We start from the raw sequence: 23,444 nt of genomic DNA on the forward strand, positions 1-23,444 counted from the left end.
AATTCGATGCGACGACGCCTGGTTCGTTCCGGTGAAGAGGAGAATGCGAGGATGAACAAAACGCGGCGTTTAACATACGCTGTTGCTTTGCTTCTCGGTAGCCCTGGTGAAGGCTCTCAACCAACCTTATGGGCCTAAGCCCATGAAACTCGAAAATTAATCTACGGGGATAGTGTAAAGGCCCATGAAAGGTTCCATCCGAAAGATGGACACAATTGACAAAATGCTTAAATCCTAAATAATAAAGGAAATTAGAGGTTAAAATAAATAAATGAGGTTGGAAACTTTTTAGTTTTTATGGTTTGGTTTTGAATATTAAGAAATAGTAGACCAAATATTGGCTCTGTTTGGTAGAGCGGAAAAATTGATTTTCAATGCTGGCGGAAATGCTGTAGAAAAAAAACTGAACTTAAAGCTGTGAAATATGTTGTGAGGTGTTTGGTGAACTAAAAATTGACGCTAGCAGAAAAGTTGTTGAATTAAAGTATTATAATATTATATTTTTAATTTTTTAGTAAATTTAATGAAATAAATTTATTTGATATTTATATTATTTTTAGGTATACATTATTAAATATTTTTATATAAAAATTAAGATATTTATCTCTATTATAATTACTAATTTAGAAGTATAATTATTAATTTAAAAGTATATTTGTATTTGTATTTTTAAATTTTAATTATTTTATTTTAATATTAAATTTACTATTATAATAATTATAAATGCATAAATATAATTAATTTATAATTTTTATTAAAATATAATTATGTTTAAATCATTAAACACAATTAGGTGGATCCCATTAGTAAAATAATAATACTTTTATATAAAAAGTGTGGGACCCACACATTAAAAAAAAAATTAAAAACTGTAGGGGTAAGAATCACTTGTTTGGCATGACGGAGCCACAAAGTGGCTCCGCTTGTGGAGTCGCCCTGCCCAACAGGTAGTAAAAGAGATTGGCAATATGAATTTATTAGTTATGAATTATGATGATCCCTTTCAAGATTGTGTGTGGTTGTGGAGACAACATCTTGATTTTCTATTTGAAGAATTTGAGAGATGAGAATAAATATATAGGAAGAAGCAGAAATTTTTTTTGAGAGGAATGAGAAAAAGCGAGTAGATAAATCCAGAAGAAGGAGGTGAGCGAGGTTAAGCTCAATCCACTTGAGAATTGAGATATTGTCCATATTGCAATCCCGCGTGTTTGATAGATATAAAACTCACCAAAGAGATAAGACTCTCTTCTAATCAAGGGACTCACCAAAGAGATAATACTCTCTTCTAATCGAGAGCAGACACATGATTTTATTTCAGGTGGTAAAGTCATACGAGACTTGTTTATTAATTATGTTTTCAAAATGATGGAAAACCACATAAAAATAAAAAATTTTATAGAATAGTGATACGTAATAATTGAAAAATGATTTACAAATGTAGTCGACGATTTTTCATATTTTGAAATCATTTCATGATAACTTCATTTTAAAGTATCAAAAATATGTTTCTTAATGTACACAATTAAACTATCATTTAATTATTGATGAACAATATGTGGACATCGACTGAGGATCTTGTATGGTGTAATAAGATAAAAACTTAATCATGGGACGACTCAGAGTACAAAGACGAACCTGCAGTGCAGGCTGCAACTTTGAATGACGACTGAGAATCTAGGGCTTGAGACTGACATGTATAGATTAGAGTCGAGTCCAAGTTGGCTTTAATTAAGCTTTAATAATCTCTTTCTGACTAGTGATCCTAAAGACATGTTCCTCACCAGTACACTCATCCACTTTAACAACCCACCTACTCCTCCTCTTACAGCCACCATGGCCACCACGAACCTTCCCGGAGCCACCTATTTTTGTCACCAACAACCCATCTCCGATTGGCAAGAAGTGGGTGTTCTCCTCCTCTTCCTCAGATCCACCCTCACACCATGACTCCTTGTGAAGTGCATTGTATCCAACTACAACCCCCTTAACATTCCCATGATCCTTTAGACCCTCTTTTGCAGCTCCAAACAGTCCTTTATAATCATCCATATCGCAATCAATAACCACAAAGTCTGCTCCTTTGTATTCATTCAATAAGAGGGTTCTTGCATCATCCCTTACCATAAACTCAACACTATTGGCATATGGCCCTAGACCTTGTTTGGTTTGATGAACATGGTGGATAGAAGGAAGAATACAAATGGTTCGTCCACCGGTTTGATGCGCGGCCGCCACGAGAGCTAGCACGGTGGATTTGGCATCATTGCCAGCTGAGTTGGGAGATACCATTATTACCATTAGCTGTGCATTGTTGCCTGCTGCAAGTGCTGATATGAACTCTCCCACATCTGGCTCTTTACCTCTTTTGCCCTGCAAAATAAGCTTTGGTTGGATGATATCATTTAATCATTACCTTCAAATTAATCAACAAAACTTATGCACAGCCGAAGACACACAGAGTTACATTGATAGAAAACTTTGGAGGAGTGAAAGAGATGGTCATGGATGGTACCATTTTCAATGCTCGAAGATAAGCCTTGGTTGCATTCTCAGCTGACCAATTACTAGTCATTTTCTTTTCTTTTCTTATAGAAATTGGATTTTAGATATAGTGTGTGGAGATAGAGGTGTATATATATATATATATATAGATCCTGGCTGCGTGCAACAATGTTATTGTTTTTGTTAGTTAGGATATGGAAACGGAAGCAACTGGGGAAGGTAGGTAATTTATTCGATCTATAGAGATTCTGCCAAATACAACGGGCAGTGTCTGCAGATTAGACTGGATGTGTATATTCACGTCCTCATACATGTCAACAATATTGTCCGTTTTGAGTTATCCGATTTCCATAGATACATCACACTCGCACGGCTTTGTTCCTCCTTAACCCAACTATTACTTTACAGGCCGAAGCTCAATTCACTTAGCAAACCCAACTACTATGGGTCAAAACCCAATTCACTAGATTAGAAAAAAAACACGTTATTACAAGTAAAGGGATGAACTTGATTTAATAAATCACTCGGTTGAGTCACACCCAACTGATGTGAGATTCCATTCATAATAATATATAGTATGTTGGATGAGAAGGTTACAAAAAAATATGTGAAGATGGAATAATTTTCGATTAATTATCAAAAATCACAGACAAGTCAAACGATGTCCATGTTGGTCCTGGCAGTGGAAGAACAAAGTTTTAATTGTTAGAAGCATCGTCCACAGAAAACCCAAAAACCACCATCAAAGACCCCCCTATAACTCTAATCTAGGGTTTCTATACCGACCATTAATGATATTTTTGTTAGAATGATAAAGACATGATATACAATGACTCTAGAAAGTCAAGACTAAAATATGGTGATTTTGATGCTCTAGTTTCCCCAACGACCAGCAGGGAAATCCAAGTTGGATATGGTCGGCTTAGATCCATATAAACATTTGACCTTGATTGAAAATCACAGCCCACCCATAGTTATGTTGGGCCTTTTGGTGTCTTGTCCATTTTTTGTTTTCTTCTTGGTTGGCTCATTAATAGATGGAAGAGAGGCTGAGAAGAAGCTCAGACAGATATTTGGTTGCATGAATGTGTGACCTGTGATGGGTATAGATTTTTTTTTTGATTACAGGAGATGGAGGAGTCTCGAACTCGAGCCTCTGTGAGATTACTCATGAGTATCATTTGAACTACGAAATTCAACCATACATGAATATATGATTGTCAAGGTCAACCGAAGCAAAATGCTCGTATATGCCTTCTGCATATAAGCCAATATTGAAAACGAGAAAAATAAACCCTACCAAATGAGCACAAATAAACTTTTCATGAAAGAAAGGAAGAGTTCATGGTGGAAATTTCTCCTTGCCCACAGTTCTTGAAGTTTAATATGTCTTTGAAACTTACAATGAGATGAAACTTCAAGAAAGAAAGAAGATGTGCATCCAATGCACTTCAAATTTCAGAATAAAATTTTCAACAAGCATACACGAGAATGATAATCTGTGTTCAGTTATATTTCCAACTAACCAAACAACAAACCTACAGAAGCTTCAGTGTACCAATGCTGCCATCAAGTTGGCAGAAAGCAGCATTCATCATTGTAAGAATTCAGGAGCCCCTAAAGTGTAATTAGTGGTTACCCATCAGAGAAAATTAACCCTTCTACACCATCCCGCGAAAAAGATGTCTGCCTTGAACACTATGTTACAGTGCTTCCTTTTCTCTCCCACCCACGTTTGTACAGTGATTCCCAGGGGAATGAACGGTTAGGAGGCCAAATTAGCAGGACGATGTTCATAGGTTAAGATGAATGAAAAGATTCTTGGGGCTCCGTATCTTTTGTTACAAGAAAATACTCGAGAGTTTCCTCACGAGCTGCAACTGGTACTTGGAACTATTGCGAATCAAAGTCTGGCTTCGATGGATATTCAAGGCCTTGAAGTGCAGGCATTCGTCGTATATCTTCTTCTTTATAAGCTGGAATGAACCAGGATCGCTTGTCCATGCCAAACACCTGAAACACATCCACACAAAATTTTCAGTTCTAAGAGTAATGTTGAACTCCAAATTCAGTAATGTACAGAAAAACTCACAGCCTAGCACAGGCATGCACACAATAACTTAAATGTCAACTTCTAAGCATCTCAGTCCATGTTTATTGATGATCATTTTAATGCCATTGGCAAGATAGGTTGCTTACGAGAATTACCCAAGAGTTAGTATGATAGCAGAATTCATAAGAAATCATAGCATTGAATCGGGTAACCAACATTATCTGCTATGCAACCATGTCAATGAAAGGCCATTAGATAGGTCATTGCAGCATATCATTGTTCTAAACTTATAAATAGCAGCAATACCAAGAATTTTGGATGGTCCTAAGATTTATTTGTGTAATGTTTCATACTGTCCATTACCCCACACCCCACTTTGTGAGGCGGTACGGAAGTACGAATCGATTGGCTAATTCACGACTAAGCCAACATAACTTAAATCCACCAAAGAAGTTGAGAGAAATCTTAAAAATTATATTAATTCATCAATCATCTCTTCTTTTTTTTTGCCGAAACAGCTACAACCCTATAAATACTAAAAATAAGGACACCCTAATAAAATTAAAATACCAATTGGACTAGAATTCCTATTAACTACTAAAACTCCTAATAATTCTATAACAAATACACTTCTAATAAGTAAAGAATAATTAAACTCTCTCCTAATTAATAAAGAAAACTACTAATATTGTCCTACATCATTTTGTCATTCCAAATTCTTCAGACCCTAGTCCAAATCTTCCTAAGATTGTCTCAAAAATCATAGTTCATGAAATCCAAATTGTTCAAGGTCCATGTACTCAAATTTATAAGACATCAACCCAAGTTGATCAAATAAAAATATGACTAACAAATGGTACTAAATTCATGTACCTACAGCAACTTCACATTGAACAAGAAAAATTTAGCCAGATGAAGCCATTCCGAGACCACCAAAGTTCTCTTCTTATCTATTTCCTTTTTCTTAAGACCTTACGCAAAATACAACAAACAGAAGAATGGAAGATCACTTAGATTGGGAAAGACATAAATCAGGAAGTTTCACAGTAAAACATTATTACCAAACTATCTTCGGAGAGCTTCTATCCACAGCATGGAAACGACATTCAGGAAGAACTTTCATGTTAAAAACACACTACGAAAAACTTTTTAGAGATCATGAGAGAGCTAGGAGTTGATTTTCAGGGCAATGCAACATGCAATTCAGAGGTGCCTAGAAAAATGCAATTCTCCTCATAGACGGAAACTCAGGGTAGAATACTCACTCTTGACAACTTTTTTCAAAAGATGGGGACATTCCATTATCAATCAATGTTGTTCGCATGGAAGCAGAGAAATCAATAATCACCTACTAGGATACTATGACATTGGACATGGTCAAGGGAAATTCCAGAGATGGAATTAAAAATCATGGACTTCATGGGTGGTAAACCAGGTTCATTGGGAAGAAAATTCAATTGCAGAAACGCATAGGCATATTCACACAGAGGAAAGGAATTAAAGACTCAAAACTCCTATCGGAAATTTAAGCATGGGCAAGAATGAAGATTATGTACTATCTCAAGTTTTGTCCAACATAATAAATTTCACAATCAAGTGTTTCTTAACCTATGAACACAATTAGATGAGGTGTAGTGCTAGCAGAATTTGTAGGACTGGTAGACGACATCCTCCTCCATATCCTTGGAAAAGCATATCCCAAGCATAGCATGTGATGCACAAACTGGATGGTCTCTATCACGTACAGAGCACAGCAATGCCATGTGCTCTGGGTTTTCAAGAAGCTTACTATTGATGAAGATATGAAATACCATTCCCGAATTTCCCTAATTTGCCAGGGACACATTCTAGAGGCAGTCCCAAGTGTAGCAAGTAAATCTGTGGTTTATTTACAACTTCTCCAATCCAGAAGTTGACCAATTTCAACCAGATCTTCCTACTGTAAGGGCCATCTTCCAAATCCCATTATATGTCAAGAAGTCAGCAAAAAGGTTTATACATTGCAAGATAGACTAACCTGTTCAAAGTTCTTCTTCCGACCAAGGTCATATCGCCATTTAGGGGTGGTCTTCTTCTCATATGCCTGACCACAAGGAAAAAAGATAAAGTAGCAAGTTCTTACACGATAAATCCCCAGGCAGCTGGGAGGAGGGCATAGCAGATGTAATAAATTTACATCAAAAACTTATACGCTGATATAGAGAGATAAATATATCCTTTCTTCCATTATTTTTATCTTTGGTGTCTCTCTTCAATTTATTTTCTACTTCTGCACAAGGAATAGTTTGGGGTTTCTTGAAATTTGTTTGCAAACAAAGCTCACCTAAAGATTGCGTAATGAGTTTCAAGAAACTAAATGTGTTCTCTGTGGTTTCAGACATTAAGAACTTCCAAAAAAGTTAAAGTTGTTTATGTGCCAAGCTAAGTCTAAAGAATGACCCAAAAAAAGGGTTAAAAAATGGTATTTTCAGCAAATGGCCACATTACCAGTTACCAGATGTCCAACTCTGTTAGGCTCGAGTTTTAATAAGTTTCAACTGAATATACATTATTCAAATATATAAATATATGTAGAAGACATTACCTCAATAGTTGTCATATTAGCAGCCACCAAAGATACGTGCATGATCAGAAAGCCCAAAACACTCAATGCAAATGCTAGATTCAAAACTGTAGAAAACCAATGTCAGGAACAAGTTGGCTACCAATTAGCTTGGTCACATAAATTCAGTAGAAGTTACCAAAGGCAAGAAATGTAGTTGCAAGGGTGCCAGGAGTTCCAGGAATCTCTCCATCACTAAAAAATGCAATGAAATGTGGTAGCAGTGCCAAAGTCACAAGACTTGTCTCAAGAAATGTGTAAAACTGCATTGAGATGTAAGATTGTGATCATTGAATTATCAACATAATAAGTAATTTTACCAGTCACTAAGTAAAAAGTAAACTGTAACTCCTTAATTCGGATACATATTTTTTCCAGTTTTCTGAACTTTAATACACATAAACCTTAAAGAAGTGCCAAAACAATGTAAATGTCGCCGAAGAAAAGTGGGTTTCTTCACCTCCCAATGCCCTCTCCCAACCTTAGAGGGAAAAAAACAGAGAAAACAGGGACAAAAAAAGGAAAAAGCTTATAGAGTATACACATCATCAGCATCAGCATCCAAGTCTTTATCCCGAAAGTTTAGGGTCAACTATATGAGTCGATGTGAAAATCAATGGAAATTCACTACGTGTATTCGTTTCCACCATTCGTTTCTATCTAGGATCATACTTCCATCAACTTCTATTGAATCCATTTTTTTTTATTACTTCAAGCCACGTTTTTTAGGTTTGGTCTTCCTCTTCGATTCCTACACTCTTCTATACAAATTATCTATGTTCTCCTGACTGCCGCAGTGCTACCTCTATGTTGTACATGCTCATACCATTTTAAACAATTTTCTCACAATTTATCTTCAATTGGTGCTACTCATACCTTAGATCTAATAATCTCATTCCTATCATATCTTCCCTTGTGTAGCCACACGTCCAACGAAACATTCGTATTTCTACTACATGCATTTTTTGGATATGTTTACTCTTAATATTCCAACACCCAACACTCTAGAACGTTAACCTTCGAGAAATCTACTTTCCTATGTCTTGCCCAAGCTAAAAAGATCTTCATGCTAATCAACAAGCATGAAACACCACATTAAAAACACTATTGACTACACTAATCTAGGAAGTGCTCTGGTAGTCTGAGCCTGTAGAGGTAGTAAAGGTAAGCAGAAGTTCAGAAGCAGAATGGTACTAATTTTACTGCTACTAAACCCTAAAAAAACTGGTTTGAAATGAATGTTCAGGAAAAAAATCTTCCATAAAATACTCATGCAAATTGCAAAATGGTTTGGAGTCCTTTATATGAAAACTTTGTATCTAACTCCTCATATGTGTTGAATAAAGGTCCTTGCAAAAAATAAGAAGAGTTCTTTGGATTTTTTTTTAAAGAAAACTCTAGAAGTAGTGTTAAAAATTATTACCCTCCAAAATCGGTCTAGTATTTCCATCTGCATAAGTAGCATAAACAAGTCGATACACATGGACAAGCTGGATCACATTTTAAACTTCAAAGGTATTGGACAAAGTAATAGCTTAAGATTCAGCACCCTCTCAACATCTTTTAGAGACATCATACCTAGGGGAAGTCATTATAGGAGAACATCCTCTACAATGTAAGAGACAACTCCAAAACTGATAAGCTCTCAGCATATAAAAAATGTGCTACGGCCTAATTCTAACCCAATGGAGAATCTATCAACTAAGCCGCCTTCAGAAGGTGACTAAACAAACCAATGTAAAGGAGCGGAAAGGAAATTGTGTGCAAGGTACAAGCAATTAACTTCACCATACTCCCCTTCTGTCATTGTCATACTAGCTTCTCTCACAGTTGCCCATAATTTGATATGCCTAACTTCAGAACTCATCCCATTTGCTACCCAAACAAGATTTAGTAGAAATAGTCTAAACTTCAGGCTGTTGTTAAGCAAAAATGTAACAACATCAACATGTATCCTTGGTAATTATTGGGATAAAAACAACATATATTCATCGATATCAAAATAGCATCTCCAGTCAAAATGTATAGAAACCAGCCAACTCACGGCTTCAGTTATGAATATTAAGAACTAAGAAGCATAAAAAATCTCCGACAACAAAACTGGCAACCAAATCTTTTTAAAGAAGGAAATTTGTCAGAAACAATGGGGGGGTGCAGCAAGGAAAGCATACCAAAAATAGTAGAAAATACTTGTAATTTAATGCCCCAACACAATTGACAACCCATACACAATGGTGATCCATCTTCAGCACACACCGCCCACCTGAAAAGGAAAATTTATGTAACTTGTGCTCTCTGATTATGAAAAATATGCTAGCACGCTTAAGGCTAACTAAAACTCACAAACAGAGCAATGATGGCAACGAGGTGGCTTCTGCTGGTTACATTTCCTACAATAGCGGACCCTTTGACTAGATGGGTCAACCTGCAAAGAACTAAATTCTGGACCACTTAATGGGTCAGCCTCCCCTCTCTCCTCATCGACAGCAGGCCTCCAATTAGGAGGCACACTACCGGGATCGGTCAAAACCACTGAAAAATAGCTCCATAATAACATCATCAGCTGCAAAAGCATAGTAATTATTAGTAACTAAATCAACTTCTTTTCATAACCCTGTTTTGCACAAAAATTTGAAACGTCTACAATTTTCATTCTTACCAGATAACAAGGAAGGACCCCCAAAGATGAACATAATTTCAATCTTACCAGATTACAAGAAAGGATCCCAAAGATGAACAGAATTTATGATTCTAAGAAAATATTCTTACCCAACAAATTAACAAACCCAAAAGTAAATTAATTTGCAACGAGTCTTCAGACGCCATAGTTTAATATGGCATGCACAGTAAAGACAAAAAATCAATAAATTCAAGTGCAGAAAAGAATTTCAGCTGGCGCCACATCGTTTTCATCCTCAGGAGGAGGAACTAAATTTTTAGAAAATCCAAACCACAAATATCAAATCCATTCATAATAGCAATATTGAGCGCTCACCAGCAAGTGGAAGGGGATCAAAACAGCAAGAGCAATGAGGGAATCCAGGCCACCGTCGTACAAAGCCGGGCCAAAATTGGTCAAAACTACAGCGTAATAGGTGACACCCACCACCCCGAGCACCAAGAGGATCATGATCGAGCCCAGGCCCCTCAAGGCCGTGCAGAATTTGAAGACATTCCACGCCATAACAACTCCAGATCTGTGCATACTCCAAGACGGAAAAAAACAAAAATTAGCAAGATCTATATTTTGAGAAGCAAAACTGCTTCTGCTTGCTACAATTTATCGAAGCAGATACTGAAGATTCAGTAATTAAATATCAAATAATCCAGCTGAAGACGTTGAAGCTGTTGAGGGCATCTTCAAAAATAATTTTTAAAAACTTCAAAAAATAAACAAAAGGAAGTGAATTTGTTATTTGAGTTGTGGATTTGCGATTCTAGAGGGTTTATGGGATTTGGGATTCATGTCTGGAATCCATTGTCGTCGGATTTGAGTTGATACTTTATCCGGTAAGGTACTGATTTGCGAGAGTTGGATTACTGAAAAAGAAACAGAAAAAGGGTAATGTGATTGGGTTACTGTTTTTGATTGGGGAAAAAAATGGGAAAAATTCAATTCAGTGATTGGGCTTTTACGCAAGCAATTTACCAACTCCTACAACTAATACAACTTATTTGGATGGAAGTTTCCATACAAGACTTTGAAAATTGGAGGTTTACTTTGTATTTGTAATTTTTTTTATAGACATGAAAACCCGCGTTCACTATTCTTCGGCTCAACATGAGTAAGAGCATCTCCAACGGGATAATCAAATGGAGTATTATATTCAATAATTACCATTTTGATTACCCAACCCTCCAAATTTTCTCGCCAATTGAAGAACAATATCGAAAATCAAATTTGGTTATCCATATTTCTAGGTGCAAACCAAACGATCATAGGATAGAGAAAATGGATAATCAAATGATGGAGGCAAAACAACATGGTTGTGATTCGAACATGTATTCGAATATTGATTGCGAGTCGTTTCTATCTCTTCTGAGATAATTGAACTATAGCGAAGAGCATTACTAACATATACCTTAGCACCAAACTAACACCATCAATGCACTCATAGTTGAGTCTCCCTGCTTCTCATAGGAAGCATTTGGAAGCAGCTCTATATCTGACAGCAGTCTTTGACCTCATGCTTCGGCAGTGTTGGGACTTAGGTCCTGCATGAGTTCTCCAATCCATTTTGGCCTTCCCACAGCCTGAATGTTGCTTTCGTGTTCGTCGGCGAAAGAAGGAACATCTCTCTCTTGGTATGAGAAGTTAAAGAACAAATTTTGGCGTCGTATAATTCATTAATTTTAGCAAAACTTTGGTACACAGTCCTTTACAATATTCACTGAAATGGAAACAAGTCAAAGCAAAAAAAAAGGTATTGAAATTTTGAATGGTTGATGATCATAGACCATTTTCTTCTTCTTCCCTCCTTTGGGTCAATGATAAGGCCCAATTTCATGGGCCTGACCATGGTACCCAAGAGTTGGTGGCTCAAGCCCACAATATACTATAAAATATTGGAAAACTTTAGTCACACCCCACTTTTTACTAAAGACACCCCGTCAACTGAGTTTTACAAGGGATGGTCAACTCAAATTGGGGTGTCTTTAGTAAAAGATGGGGTGTGACTAAAGTTTTCCTAAAATATTACTTCACATAAATAATACCGTCCAAATATTAAGAAAGAAGAAAGAAGAAAGCGCGTCTTTCAGTCAAAAAGATACGGCGTCGTAGTCGGTGAATGGGATAACGCGAGAAGATAGAGTCCATATAAAAGCTCAAAGCTTCCGAGCACAACGAGCAATATTGCAGAGATACCGAGAGCGCCTGCTTGAGCTTGAAAGCATGGCTTCAATGGCGTTACCGAGTGGCTATAGTTACTACAAGAATTACCAAAATCGCAGACGTGGATCCAGTCTTCCTTGTATCAGCCTTTCTCAGCAGCACAATAATGATGAACCAATTGACCAAAAATCTAATCACCAGCTCCCTCGAAGGTACTCCTCTTTCTCCCTCTGTCTTCAAATTGAACGAGTCAATTGAGATTTTGAAATCTGGAATTTCTGATGCGAATCGAGAAACGTGACTATTTTTAGGGATATCATACTGCGGAGCAGCGAATTAGCAGTAATTGGGGCTATTTTCAGCTTCAGGTAATTGTAATGGAATTCAATTGGCAAATGGATTGGACGATGTGTCTGGTGATTTTGAATTCAATGCTGATTTGGTTTGTGTGGTTTGTAATGTAGTGGAAAAAAGCCAGATTACCTTGGAGTACAGAAGAACCAACCGGCGTTGGCTCTGTGTCCGGCTACCAAGAACTGTATATCAACTTCGGAGAATATCGCCGATCTCACTCACTATGCCCCTCCTTGGTAATCATTCACCAACGAATCCCAGCCGTTCAATTTTGCGAATTCATTTACCACCTTTTTTGTTTTAATTGTTCATGATACTGGCCTTGAATGAAACAGTACAGGATTAAAAAAAATTAAAAAAAAAATTGTGTCAGTAAATGATCGGGTCTCTGTTCCGATATTATGTTAGAAATTTAAATTCAAACACATTAGGTATAAGCTCTGGGTCACGGACACTCACAAACACACTTGTCGGATAAGAGGTACTTAGACTTTGTGTCTGATTTGGTTAGGTTATATCAATCCGACCATGATCTGGGAATACAAATCTGAAGACATAACTTTCAAAGTCACATCACAAGAATTGTTTTTCAACAATGATGCACCCATTCTGGCATGATTAGTTCACCAACCCACTATATGCTTTGAAACACGTGTTTATTATTTCCTTCTGTGTTTCTGTTTTCTCAATTTGGTCAATGGACAATGTGAGTCACGTGGCGTAATTTTTATTCAACCAGGAACTATAATGGAGGACGCGGTAGGAAAAACCCTGTGAGCAGAGAAGTTGCCATGAAGGAGCTTCTAGATGTGGTAAAAATTCCTCTCCTGGAAAGTTTTTATGGTGAAGTTTTTACCTTTTTTTATTCCATACTAATTTGAAGCAGTAAAAAAAATTAAGGTTGAAGTAATATATATACTAACATCCATGATTATGCTGCAGATTAAATCAACAAAGCCAGACAAGTTTACGCCAAGGATTTTAGAGCAGAAGGAGGATTATGTGCGAGTAGAATATGAAAGTCCCATCTTAGGAGTAAGTTAACGCAATCATTTTGCAGCATTCTTCATAACTAAAACAACACAGTTGGTTAACTCTTAGCTCAAGCGAGAGACTATGAGTTCAAGTCTCATGAATGTTTTCATTATTTCACCATTTACATTATTTTCTCGTATTGGGTCTCGGCCCAAGTCTCAACTGGTTTATGGGACTCACAAAGTTATCAATTGTTCGATGGACAGTTGGGTGTGTTTTATGTTACCAAAACAAATTCTTCGTAACCAAATATGATTGCAGAATTTGATTAAATTTGTGTTTAAACAATTTGACTCTTAACGCAAACGAGAGGTTGTAAGTCTCATGAATGTTTTTATTATTTCACCATTTGTATTATTTTCTCGCATTGAGTTTCAGCCCAAGTCTCAACTGGTCCATGGGAGTCACGGAGTCTTCCATGTGGCTAGGAGTTTACCAGCCAGTTGTCCGGTGGGCACCTGGGTGGAATCCATGTTATTGAAAAAAAATTCTTCATAACCAAATATGATTGCAGAATTTGATTCAATTTGTGTTTAAACAGTTTGTTGATGATGTGGAGTTCTGGTTCCCACCCGGCAACAACTCAATTGTGGAGTATCGATCTGCATCAAGGCTTGGAAACTTTGATTTTGATATCAATAGAAAGAGAATAAAGGTAAAAAAAAATAAAAATCTTTTACTCTTCAGCAAATTCTTTTCATCAATTAGTCAAAAGTATGATAATCTAACTGTTATCAGCATCAAATACAGGCATTGCGACTTGAATTGGAGAAGAAAGGATGGGCACCTGAAGACACCTTCTAAACTACTCCCACTACCCACTGACTAGTTCTTTATTCATGCACATTGATTCTTGTTTGCCACACATACACCCTGCTTGGCAGCCTATGATTGATTACATTACGATTAGCTAGCTAAAGAAAGCTTCAAATTGTTCCTTTGAGTTTATCTGTCACAAACCCAACCTATGTGGGTTTTGTTTAATAATTTATAGTATATTTATCTAAAATAATGGAAAATTATTTTATGATTCAACCCCGTTAACTTGATAAGCATAATTTCCAAACATGAGACTCGATCCTATTAAATCATATCGACCCTATCCAAAAATGTTATCTTGAAATAAATATTGTGCGGGACACATCACTTTAAATGGGAGGAAATATAGTCCTCACACTATCTAATTGGATTTTTGAGTTTGACCGGATCTTCAAACTTGGTGTATACCACTATCTATGTGCTACCATCATGTTCAACCAAACATCTAAACTAGAATACCATATAAATTAGTTTAGAAGTTTTAAAGTTTCCAATTTTTTGGAGTTTAGCTTGTCATTCATTAATTCCAATTGATAAATAATAATTTTCACACTAATTTAAAACCTCTAGCATTGCTAAAGTAAGCTTCACCAGGAGCCGAAAATATAAATTATTATAATTTTTTTTTTAATTTGAATAGAATTAGGATTCCCTAAATCCTTAGGGCTTAATTAACGGTCACTACAAAACGTAGTCGTATCAGCACGAACGTGCAATCACCAAACGCGGATCAGCTATCAGAGGAAAGTCGCGCGGAAATCTTCTAGTCAAGACAAAATCAGAGATTCACAGACAAAGGACCAAAGAATGGGAGGGAGGGAGGGAGCGCAAAGGAGGCCATGGCGGACCTGTTGGGAGGGCTCTTGACCTTCTAGCTCCTCATTTCTGTTCTCGGCATTCTCGGTTTCCAGGTCATTCCCTCCACACTTAATCGCAAACAACCAGATCTGATCAATTTCTCAAGTATTTGGTGCCCATATGAATTCTATTTATTTGTTATATTTGATCATTATATCGAATTCAGTCTCTTTGCATTAATGTTTGTCTGTTAAGTGTTAATTTAGTCCTACATTTTTCTGCTTGCATTGGTGAGTTGCCAATTTTGGATGGGCCGTTCGTTTTTGCATAAAGGACATGTTTCGTCCTGTAATTTTGCATTCATTTATATTTAGAATTTTTTTTTTTTGGTCTTCTGGGGATTCAGGATACTGTGTTCTGTATGCGAGTATGTTCAGGTTTCCACCATATGCTACAAGTTACTTACTCACTTTTTATATAGGTCTATTATAATTTAATGAACTAATTGAAATTTTCTGAACACTATTTTCATGGAATTTTTCGCCCTTTCTTTTGTTTTCTAAAGGAATGTTTTTGTCCTTCTTTTACAAGTCCATTTTAAATCAAGCTGGGTCTTTTCATTTAAGGTGTCAGAAAAGACGAGTTCCTAGAATTTGAATAGTTCGTTGAGTAGAAGAATAATTCAAATAAGTATTGTTATATGGATTAAATCATGTGTTCAGTGAAACATAAATATTTTTTCTTTTTTTTTAAATGAATGCGAAGAACTGGATATTGAGTATTCAAAATGGTAATTATACCCCTTATTCTCACCATAGAGCATATACAGTGCAAGAGAGTTACTGGAAATGGAATAACCCAGTGAAAATTAGGTTCATAGTGATATGTAACTTGAAGGAATGTAGTTCTTTTCCTCAGAGTTTTCATGGCCAAGTTGCTGAACTGTCTTCGAAAATTTTGTTGCAGCTCATGTGCTTGACAGATCTTGAGTTTGATTATATAAATCCGTATGATTCAACATATCGAGTCAACAAGGTTGTTTTGCCAGAGTTTATTATGCACGGAGTGCTATGCATTGTCCATCTGGTGACAGGACATTGGTTCATGTTTCTGTTATCCTTGCCATACCCACTATATAATGTGAGATTGTAAGTTCCTTTTGCACCATTTATTTATGTTCACTAATTATATCGAGAAGATGTGCATCTTTTTGCACTTGAAAGAAAAAATGGAAAATCAGATTGCTATTCTTTTCACTTTCTTTATTTCTAGAACTTCATAAGAACTTACTCCTTTCTATCTTACATCATCAATCTCAAAACATGCCCAGTTCTGGCAGTTCTACAATTTAATTAATTTGTTTATTTCTAGTACAATGATTATTGCCGTATGACAATCTCTCTTTCTTTCTTTTTTGTCATAAGAAATGCAAATTCACTTCTATGATGATAATTTTTTATATAGTTTAGTGTGCATGTTTATTTCGTACATTTAGCACATTCCTCAGACTTTATGGATTATACTTGATTATACATTTATATGATGATAATCATAGTCTTATAAAGAACTGAATGGAAAAGAGTTACTCATGTGGGATTGCATGCTAGTTTGTGTTTAGCTTTTTTGTTGAGATGAGTGCCATGTGTCTGGGATAATAAGCTTCAAAGAGTTTTATAACTTCGTATTACATATTTCTTTTTGTGAATGTCGTTGACCCTCTATTGGATTCCAATTGAACTACTTTTAACTTATGTTTCCTCCGACAATCCTGGAGATTGGGAATGGAACTTTATTTTAGTGGAGGGCATAAGTTAGTTGCAGTTTGAGACTTTGTACTTGTTCCCCATTTTAAGTATTCATTTGGGTCTCTTTCACCCAAATGAGACCTTGGCACAGAAGCTAACCCTTGGGAAAGAAGGAACAAATGGAATTTTCTTGTTTTAGACCCTCAAGAATGAGTCTTATTAGGCATGTACAGATGTAGATGTGATCCTAACCTTTTGCCCTTTTGTGTTTCCTTTACATAAAGGAGAGAGAGTGAAACATAAATGGAAGAAGAAAACTAGCTGACAACACAACCACACTCAAGGCATGGGATTTACTTGTCAAAAATGAAAAGGAAATTCACTGGGATGAGGAAACATGTGAAGCTTCATCCACTAAGGAATTTTAATAATTTATGCACATGTTGTGACTTGTGAGAATACATGTTCTTTCTTTTATAATTTAGGGAATGGCTGATTAAATTTGTATTGTAAGTCATGACTTTACACTTGATGTGTAATTAATCCAGTGCAGTTTTCTGACTAATCACTGTGTCTGACTTTTATTCTTTTTTGACCCAATTTTTTAGGTACAAGCAACAACAACACTTGTTACATGTAACTGATATTTATACCCACCTTAACTGGGAAAAGACACAGAGGCTTTTTAAGCTCGGCTACATTCTTATCATCTTAGTACTGTCTGTATTCTGGTATAACAGATAACACCTTTAGTTGCTTCCTGACTTTTTTTGGACCAACTTGAATTTTGATTGTCCCTTTGTTTTAATCTCCCCAGGTTGCTTTGGACTGTTGGAGACGAATAAAACTAATTCATCTTTGGTGCTCTCATCAACATTATGAGTAAGTTCCTCAGTACTTCGAGTAACTACGTTACAAGTGTAGGGTTTTGAGATTTAGATGGGAGTAAACGCTACTTCCATGCAAGTCTTAAATTGGTCTTATCAGAATAGAGCAGAAAAATCAAATTTCTGGCGTTATCTTCATAGAAGTTAAAGCCTATCCCAAATAATTTGGATAAGGCTCGGATGATGATCTCAATTGAAGTTACCAATCCAACTTCACCAGATTTAGTTGGGCAAAACAAAAATAAAACATTTAAAATGGCAACCCCCATGTTCATTGCTAAACCTACTTCTGGATGAAGGATGTGGAATGATGTCAGATATTAGATTAACTAATTGATCTGGTAATTGCCTAATGCGTGTGGGACAGGGGTACTCATGTGTCCGGGGTTTACCATGTAGGGCAGGGTCCAATGTGGCTGTGTTTACAAAAAAAGAAGAAAATATTGGTCTGGTAAAACTCCGTTGTATTGTTTCAGTAAGCATACTGAATTCTCTGGGATCCTCATAGATTAGTGTAGGTGTCTTTAGCAAACAACATGGCCTTTCATATAAAAAAATATTCAATATGAGTCTAAGGATGAGTATGTTGCGCTCTTTCACCCACTAGTTTTGTATTGTAAGTAGTAAATGAACGACTTTGTATTAAATCTTTGAAAAGAAATTTTATCTACACACAAAATTTTGATGAATATATCAAAATACCCTTGATTTGTATAATATTAGGATGAATATTGTTAAGTTTACACGTTGTAACCATAGGTCCAAAACCCACAATTCTTCCTTCCCCTCCCTTACTGATTTCACCTGTTACAAGACATAAATCTGGATTATGTCTCGATTTTTGTAATGGGTTTTAAAAGAAGATATAATAAAATATTAAAGTTATAAAATAATATGATCAAAATAAATAATATATTCATTTTAGTTTTTTAGATGAAACTCTGGAGAGACATTGACCACAAAATGGAACCATAAATGGAGGAGCTTGTTGTGATTACAGAGATAAAGTAATTCAATCAATCCACACACAGTCTCTTCTTCTCTGATCTGTTGAGCCAAGAAGAAGCGGAGGAAACAAGAATGGCTAGCGATGGTGGTCAAGTGCGGAGGAACAAACGGTGAAGCTGAAGGAGTATGTGGAAGGTTTCCCTATGGTTTCAGACCACCGTACGTGACATCTGATTGCACTGTCGAGCTTAGAGTGCTGGATGGGTCTCTAGAGGGTGCTATTTTGGTCAAGAATCTCTACTTGGCTTGCGATCCTTACATTTGTAGCAGATTGGGAGAGTCCAAAATTGTCGAGTCCACTTCCTTTCCTCCTGTCGCTGTAAGTGAACCAAAACTTGTGGAAAACACTTAAAGACTCCTAATCTCTGTTTGGTCACTGAGAAAGGAAAGTAATGCAACAAATAACAATCTTCCAATTAATAGTCTGATACTACCATGGCTATGGCAGGGTTTCATGATCTTAAGTACTGATATAGGTTGAAATTGGCTTCCAGATGGGTCTCCAGAGGGTTGTTATGTTGTTGGAAGTGCTGGAAGCAAAGAAAAGGCGAGCCATCTTCTAACAGAATTTTCAACCTTTTATTTCTAATTTTAATGGCTGCTGCAAAGAACATTTTTCTGAATAATTTACAATGAGAAAGTCAATAATCTACAAGAACAGCTTCAGGTACGTATCTCCATGAGTAGTTTTACTGTGATTTTCTCCTGCATCCATAAATACCTTCTTCATTATTGCACTATTCAGCTTGCATCAAGTACTTCAGAGATATTGTCTGGGATGGTCAATTTCACTTCATGAATTTGTGCTTAAAAGACACTCTCACATTGTGCATGGTCTGCTTCAAATCTACCATATATTATATAAGATTATTGGCCACATATCGGATAGACGATTCAGTCTACACTTCATGAAGTTTTTCACAAAGTTATGTAGTTCAAGAGTTTATGGTCTTCTCTGGCAAGTGATACATTATTCTAACAACCTCATATACAGGTGCAAAAGAAACTACAAATGAGAATAGAAACCCAAGGGAAGCACTTACAAGCTGTGCTAGAGAAAGAAAGGGTGACCTAATGAATTGTAAAATAATACCCCCCATCCCTGAAAAATAAATGAATATTTGATCAATATTTGATCGTGCTACCTATGGATTGAAATTAAATGGCTGGATGGAGCTATTGGTGCTAGATGGGAATGGATGTTAAATGCTGTGAGTAATTATTAAAAATTGGTATTTATCCCATTCTTATTTTTAAAATTTAGTTTGTGAAATTTATTCAACCTTCATTGAACCTTAAGCATTATTAACATCCTAATGCAGGGAAAGTAGAGAGAAAAAAACACTTATCGTAATAAGAATATGGAACCTTTCAATAAAATTACTGCTACTTACTAAAATTGAAATCTATATTTGCAAATCATGGACTTTTACAATTATTAATGTTAATAATTGGTGTTGGTGTGCCATTTGAAATTTTTTGGGGATATATAACAGTGTTGTGAGAGCCGGACAGAGCCGATTGGTTGGACCGAAAAACAGATGACCCAGCCATCAAGCGGCATGGTTCTGTTAATATTATCGTTTGAGCATGTGACTCGATGAAAACCGGACTGTCGGATCGGAAACCTGGTGACCCGGCCGGTTTTATATGAACCGGAGATGTCATTTTTTGAAGTTAAATGAATACAAAACATTGAATTCTTTTTGTAATTTCATGATATGTATTTTATTTTTTTACATATAATATGATAATATCAATATATGTATATTCATGGAGGCTGGAGTAAGGAATTCATGTTGGATTTGTTTTTTTTCTTTTTGAGAAATTTTATCTACACACCACTAATATACTATCATTACACCACTTTTTAATTTTTTATAGTTTACATATATATCTTTATATACAACGACATATTAACCCTTAAAACTAAAGTCCAAGTTTATAACCACCGGGATGGGGGGTGAAATTCCTTTTAGATGAAATCTCTGAAATGCTTTTAATATCAACCATTTATTTCATTTGATGGTCATACTAACTGCCACGTCAGTCCGGACAAGTTAGAAGTCTCTAGTTTATTTTTTATCACCCATTTCTCTAAACACTCGAAACACCTCTGAGAAGGCAAGAACCTATTTTTCTTTCTGGGTTTTATACCTAAAAATTAAATTTTCGAATCAGTTCATAAAACCTTGAAACATTCAACTAGACAATGAGTTTAGTTGTCATATAATGCTTTACCAGGAGAAGAGCTGCAGATGATGAGATTATCTCAAATGGGTTGAGAAATCAAGTTTAGTTAAGATGATGAGGAGGTGGTTTTTGACGATTGGAAAGAAGAAGAGCTGCGGTTGGTGTGGAGAGAGAAAGAGAAAAAAAAAAAAAAAAAAAAAAAAGGGTTCCCAACTGATCGGAGTAGAAACCGACGCATCCCAGTCGCCCGCCGGAAAAACATCTCTGATCTGGCTGATTCATGCATCGTTTCGATAATCTTAACCACCTCCTCATCTTCTTGAATTGGCCTTATCAGAATATAGCAGGAAAATAAAATTTATGGCCTTATCTTTATAGAAGGTACAGTGGACCCCAAATAATTAGGTATAAGGCTCGGATGATGCTCTTAATTGCTGTTTCCATTTAATTACAGTTTCTATTGATTGGGGAAGACTGACAGACGAACAGTTTTCTATTGGATTCGGGATTCCCTATCTTAGTCAAAACAACACCATTAATCTATAATTCTATATAAGTGCAACCCTGTCTTAGCATTATCAGGCTCCACTTCGATCGCCAGCCAGCCTCCTCCTCTGTTCATACCTTCTAATTTCCCATTCACAAGTCAAGCATAGAAGCTGGAAGAAAAATCGGGTGCAAATCATATCACTCTAGTGCGTTTTAATTCGCGAGGTTCTTGTACCTAGCTGAATATGGTCTAACCTCTAAATTATTGATGTAGAATGGTCCACGGAAGAGTTGCTGCAGAAGTTGGAACGTGTTCGGAGGAAGCCAAATCGAAATCGGAATTGAAGTTGTTGTTTTTGGGAATTAAAGATTCAGTTTCCAACTTTGACCGTCCATAACTTTTGATTCCCTTGTGTGTTTCCTTATTATAATATGTTTCCGAGGACTGGTTTTCATCCCAGTTGAGATTCAGAAGGAGATCAAAAAGGCGTCATTTTGTAGTCCAACGGAGTCAATTAAATTTCCTGCACGTTTTATGTTTCTAATTTTCCAATTCTAATTCAATTAGGGTTTGATTGTTTTTTCAGTTTATAAATAGTCTCATAAACATTTTTAATTGATACATTCAGTTTTATTAATAACATTCCTTGAGGTTTTCTCAATTGTTCTTGGTGGATTCTAAGTTTCTTGATTTCGTCGTGAACGAATTCAAGTGTTCTAGCTTCCGCATTTACGTCAATTATAACAACTATTTCTCTTCATGGGATTGTTGAGACAAAATGGAAAAGTAAATCTCATTGTGTTTTTACTGTGAGGAAGTGTTACACTATCATATGCCAAGCTATATTCAACACAAGTTTATCATCTCATCTGTGGTTTTTTACTTGTTCTGGTCAGTTAATTTTATTGTTGTGGGAAAAGTTTATTAGATGACCTTAGACATGTTTTCATTCAGTTGCTTAATCTGACAATTAAAGTATAATTATGGTATTACATTGGGGAAATAAGTTGTTTACGTAATGCAAGATTAATCTGTATCAACCGACCTTGTTGACCATTCACTTACTTTTTGATTAGTTTGTGACACGAAATGCAATGAAAATGCAGTTTAATTAGGTAATGTTTACTTTGAAGAGTAAACCGAGTGAGAAGATAACATCATCCCCTACAAATATATATATATATATATATATATATATTTGCTAGAGTAATTGACCAAAAGTAAATACCAGATTGGTGTATATATATAAAAATGATCTGAATCCAACCAGAAGCCTTTGCTTGTAACAGATTTTTAACGGCCAATTAAGTGGCTGACATCATAGTTCAAAAAAAAAACACTAAAGCATGTCAAAAAAGAAGTTTATCAACATTGGTCTTATTTTATCTATATTGATCTTTAAAAGTGGAGGCTTTGAAAACAACCTCTAAGTGTAAAATAATTATGGAGTGGTCTTGATATACCACGTTACGTTGATGTGGTGCACCAAAACAAATGAGATGGTGCAAATTCACAGGCGGTTACTGTATTTTTTTAATTTTGAATTGGACATTACCTATTTTTATTTTCAACTACTTGACAACAACTGCTTGTAAAAGAAGTGAAAAAACTTAGAATATAAACATAAGATTTTATAAAATGATTTATAAAATTTAATTAAACCCATGTATAACAGGGTTCATTACTTTAAAACAAGTTATAAAAAAATCTTTAAAATTAATAGGTTAAAAGGAAAAAAAAAAACTATTAACTCATCATTGTAATTATGAATTTAATTTTTTTTTCAAATACTTCCTATGCATTGTGTGGTTATCAACTGGAGAAATTTTATTAATATGATTAATTACGTAGATTATTTCAGTAAAAATATTATTTGGTATAATAATCTCCTACGATGCACACGGACGGTTTGTTCTTAATATGATCAATTATGTAGATTATTCAGCTCTGTTAAGTAGCTTTACGATCGAGAACTACGAATAGCTCAGATGACACTTATGTGTGTGATATCTCGTAGAGGTCTCGAGTTCGAGCCTCCCTATCACCCTTCCCCTGTATTCAAAAAAGTAGCTGTAGGACACAGTTATCAGTTTCATAACAGTGAAGTAGACAGACATTAAA

At 35.7% G+C, this 23,444-nt stretch overlaps 3 protein-coding genes and 1 pseudogene across 3 annotated transcripts; 2 read left to right on the forward strand and 2 right to left on the reverse strand.

Annotated features, from left to right (window-relative positions):
* Positions 1–1,518: 1,518 nt before the first annotated feature.
* Positions 1,519–2,605, reverse strand: LOC119984826. Its single transcript, XM_038828952.1, has 2 exons — positions 2,516–2,605; positions 1,519–2,373 (listed from the first exon to the last, which is right to left on the reverse strand). Exons 1-2 carry the CDS (start codon positions 2,573–2,575, stop codon positions 1,732–1,734), a joined length of 702 nt encoding a protein of 233 aa, XP_038684880.1. The 5' UTR covers positions 2,576–2,605; the 3' UTR covers positions 1,519–1,731.
* A 1,207-nt stretch (positions 2,606–3,812) lies between these two features.
* LOC119984221 (probable protein S-acyltransferase 14) lies at positions 3,813–10,782 on the reverse strand. Its single transcript, XM_038828065.1, has 7 exons — positions 10,156–10,782; positions 9,504–9,723; positions 9,332–9,423; positions 7,300–7,423; positions 7,143–7,228; positions 6,576–6,641; positions 3,813–4,518 (listed from the first exon to the last, which is right to left on the reverse strand). The coding sequence occupies exons 1-7, from the start codon at positions 10,363–10,365 to the stop codon at positions 4,399–4,401; spliced, it is 918 nt and encodes a 305-aa protein (XP_038683993.1). The 5' UTR covers positions 10,366–10,782; the 3' UTR covers positions 3,813–4,398.
* A 1,222-nt stretch (positions 10,783–12,004) lies between these two features.
* Positions 12,005–14,418, forward strand: LOC119984706. Its single transcript, XM_038828785.1, has 7 exons — positions 12,005–12,206; positions 12,306–12,362; positions 12,459–12,584; positions 13,088–13,160; positions 13,291–13,383; positions 13,925–14,038; positions 14,134–14,418. The coding sequence occupies exons 1-7, from the start codon at positions 12,055–12,057 to the stop codon at positions 14,185–14,187; spliced, it is 669 nt and encodes a 222-aa protein (XP_038684713.1). The 5' UTR covers positions 12,005–12,054; the 3' UTR covers positions 14,188–14,418.
* Positions 14,419–15,041: 623 nt separating this feature from the next.
* Positions 15,042–19,899, forward strand: LOC119984707 (annotated as a pseudogene).
* Positions 19,900–23,444: the final 3,545 nt, after the last annotated feature.

This window comes from Tripterygium wilfordii, chromosome 18 (genome assembly GCF_013401445.1).
Source record: "Tripterygium wilfordii isolate XIE 37 chromosome 18, ASM1340144v1, whole genome shotgun sequence".
Classification (NCBI taxonomy): Eukaryota; Viridiplantae; Streptophyta; class Magnoliopsida; order Celastrales; family Celastraceae; genus Tripterygium; species Tripterygium wilfordii.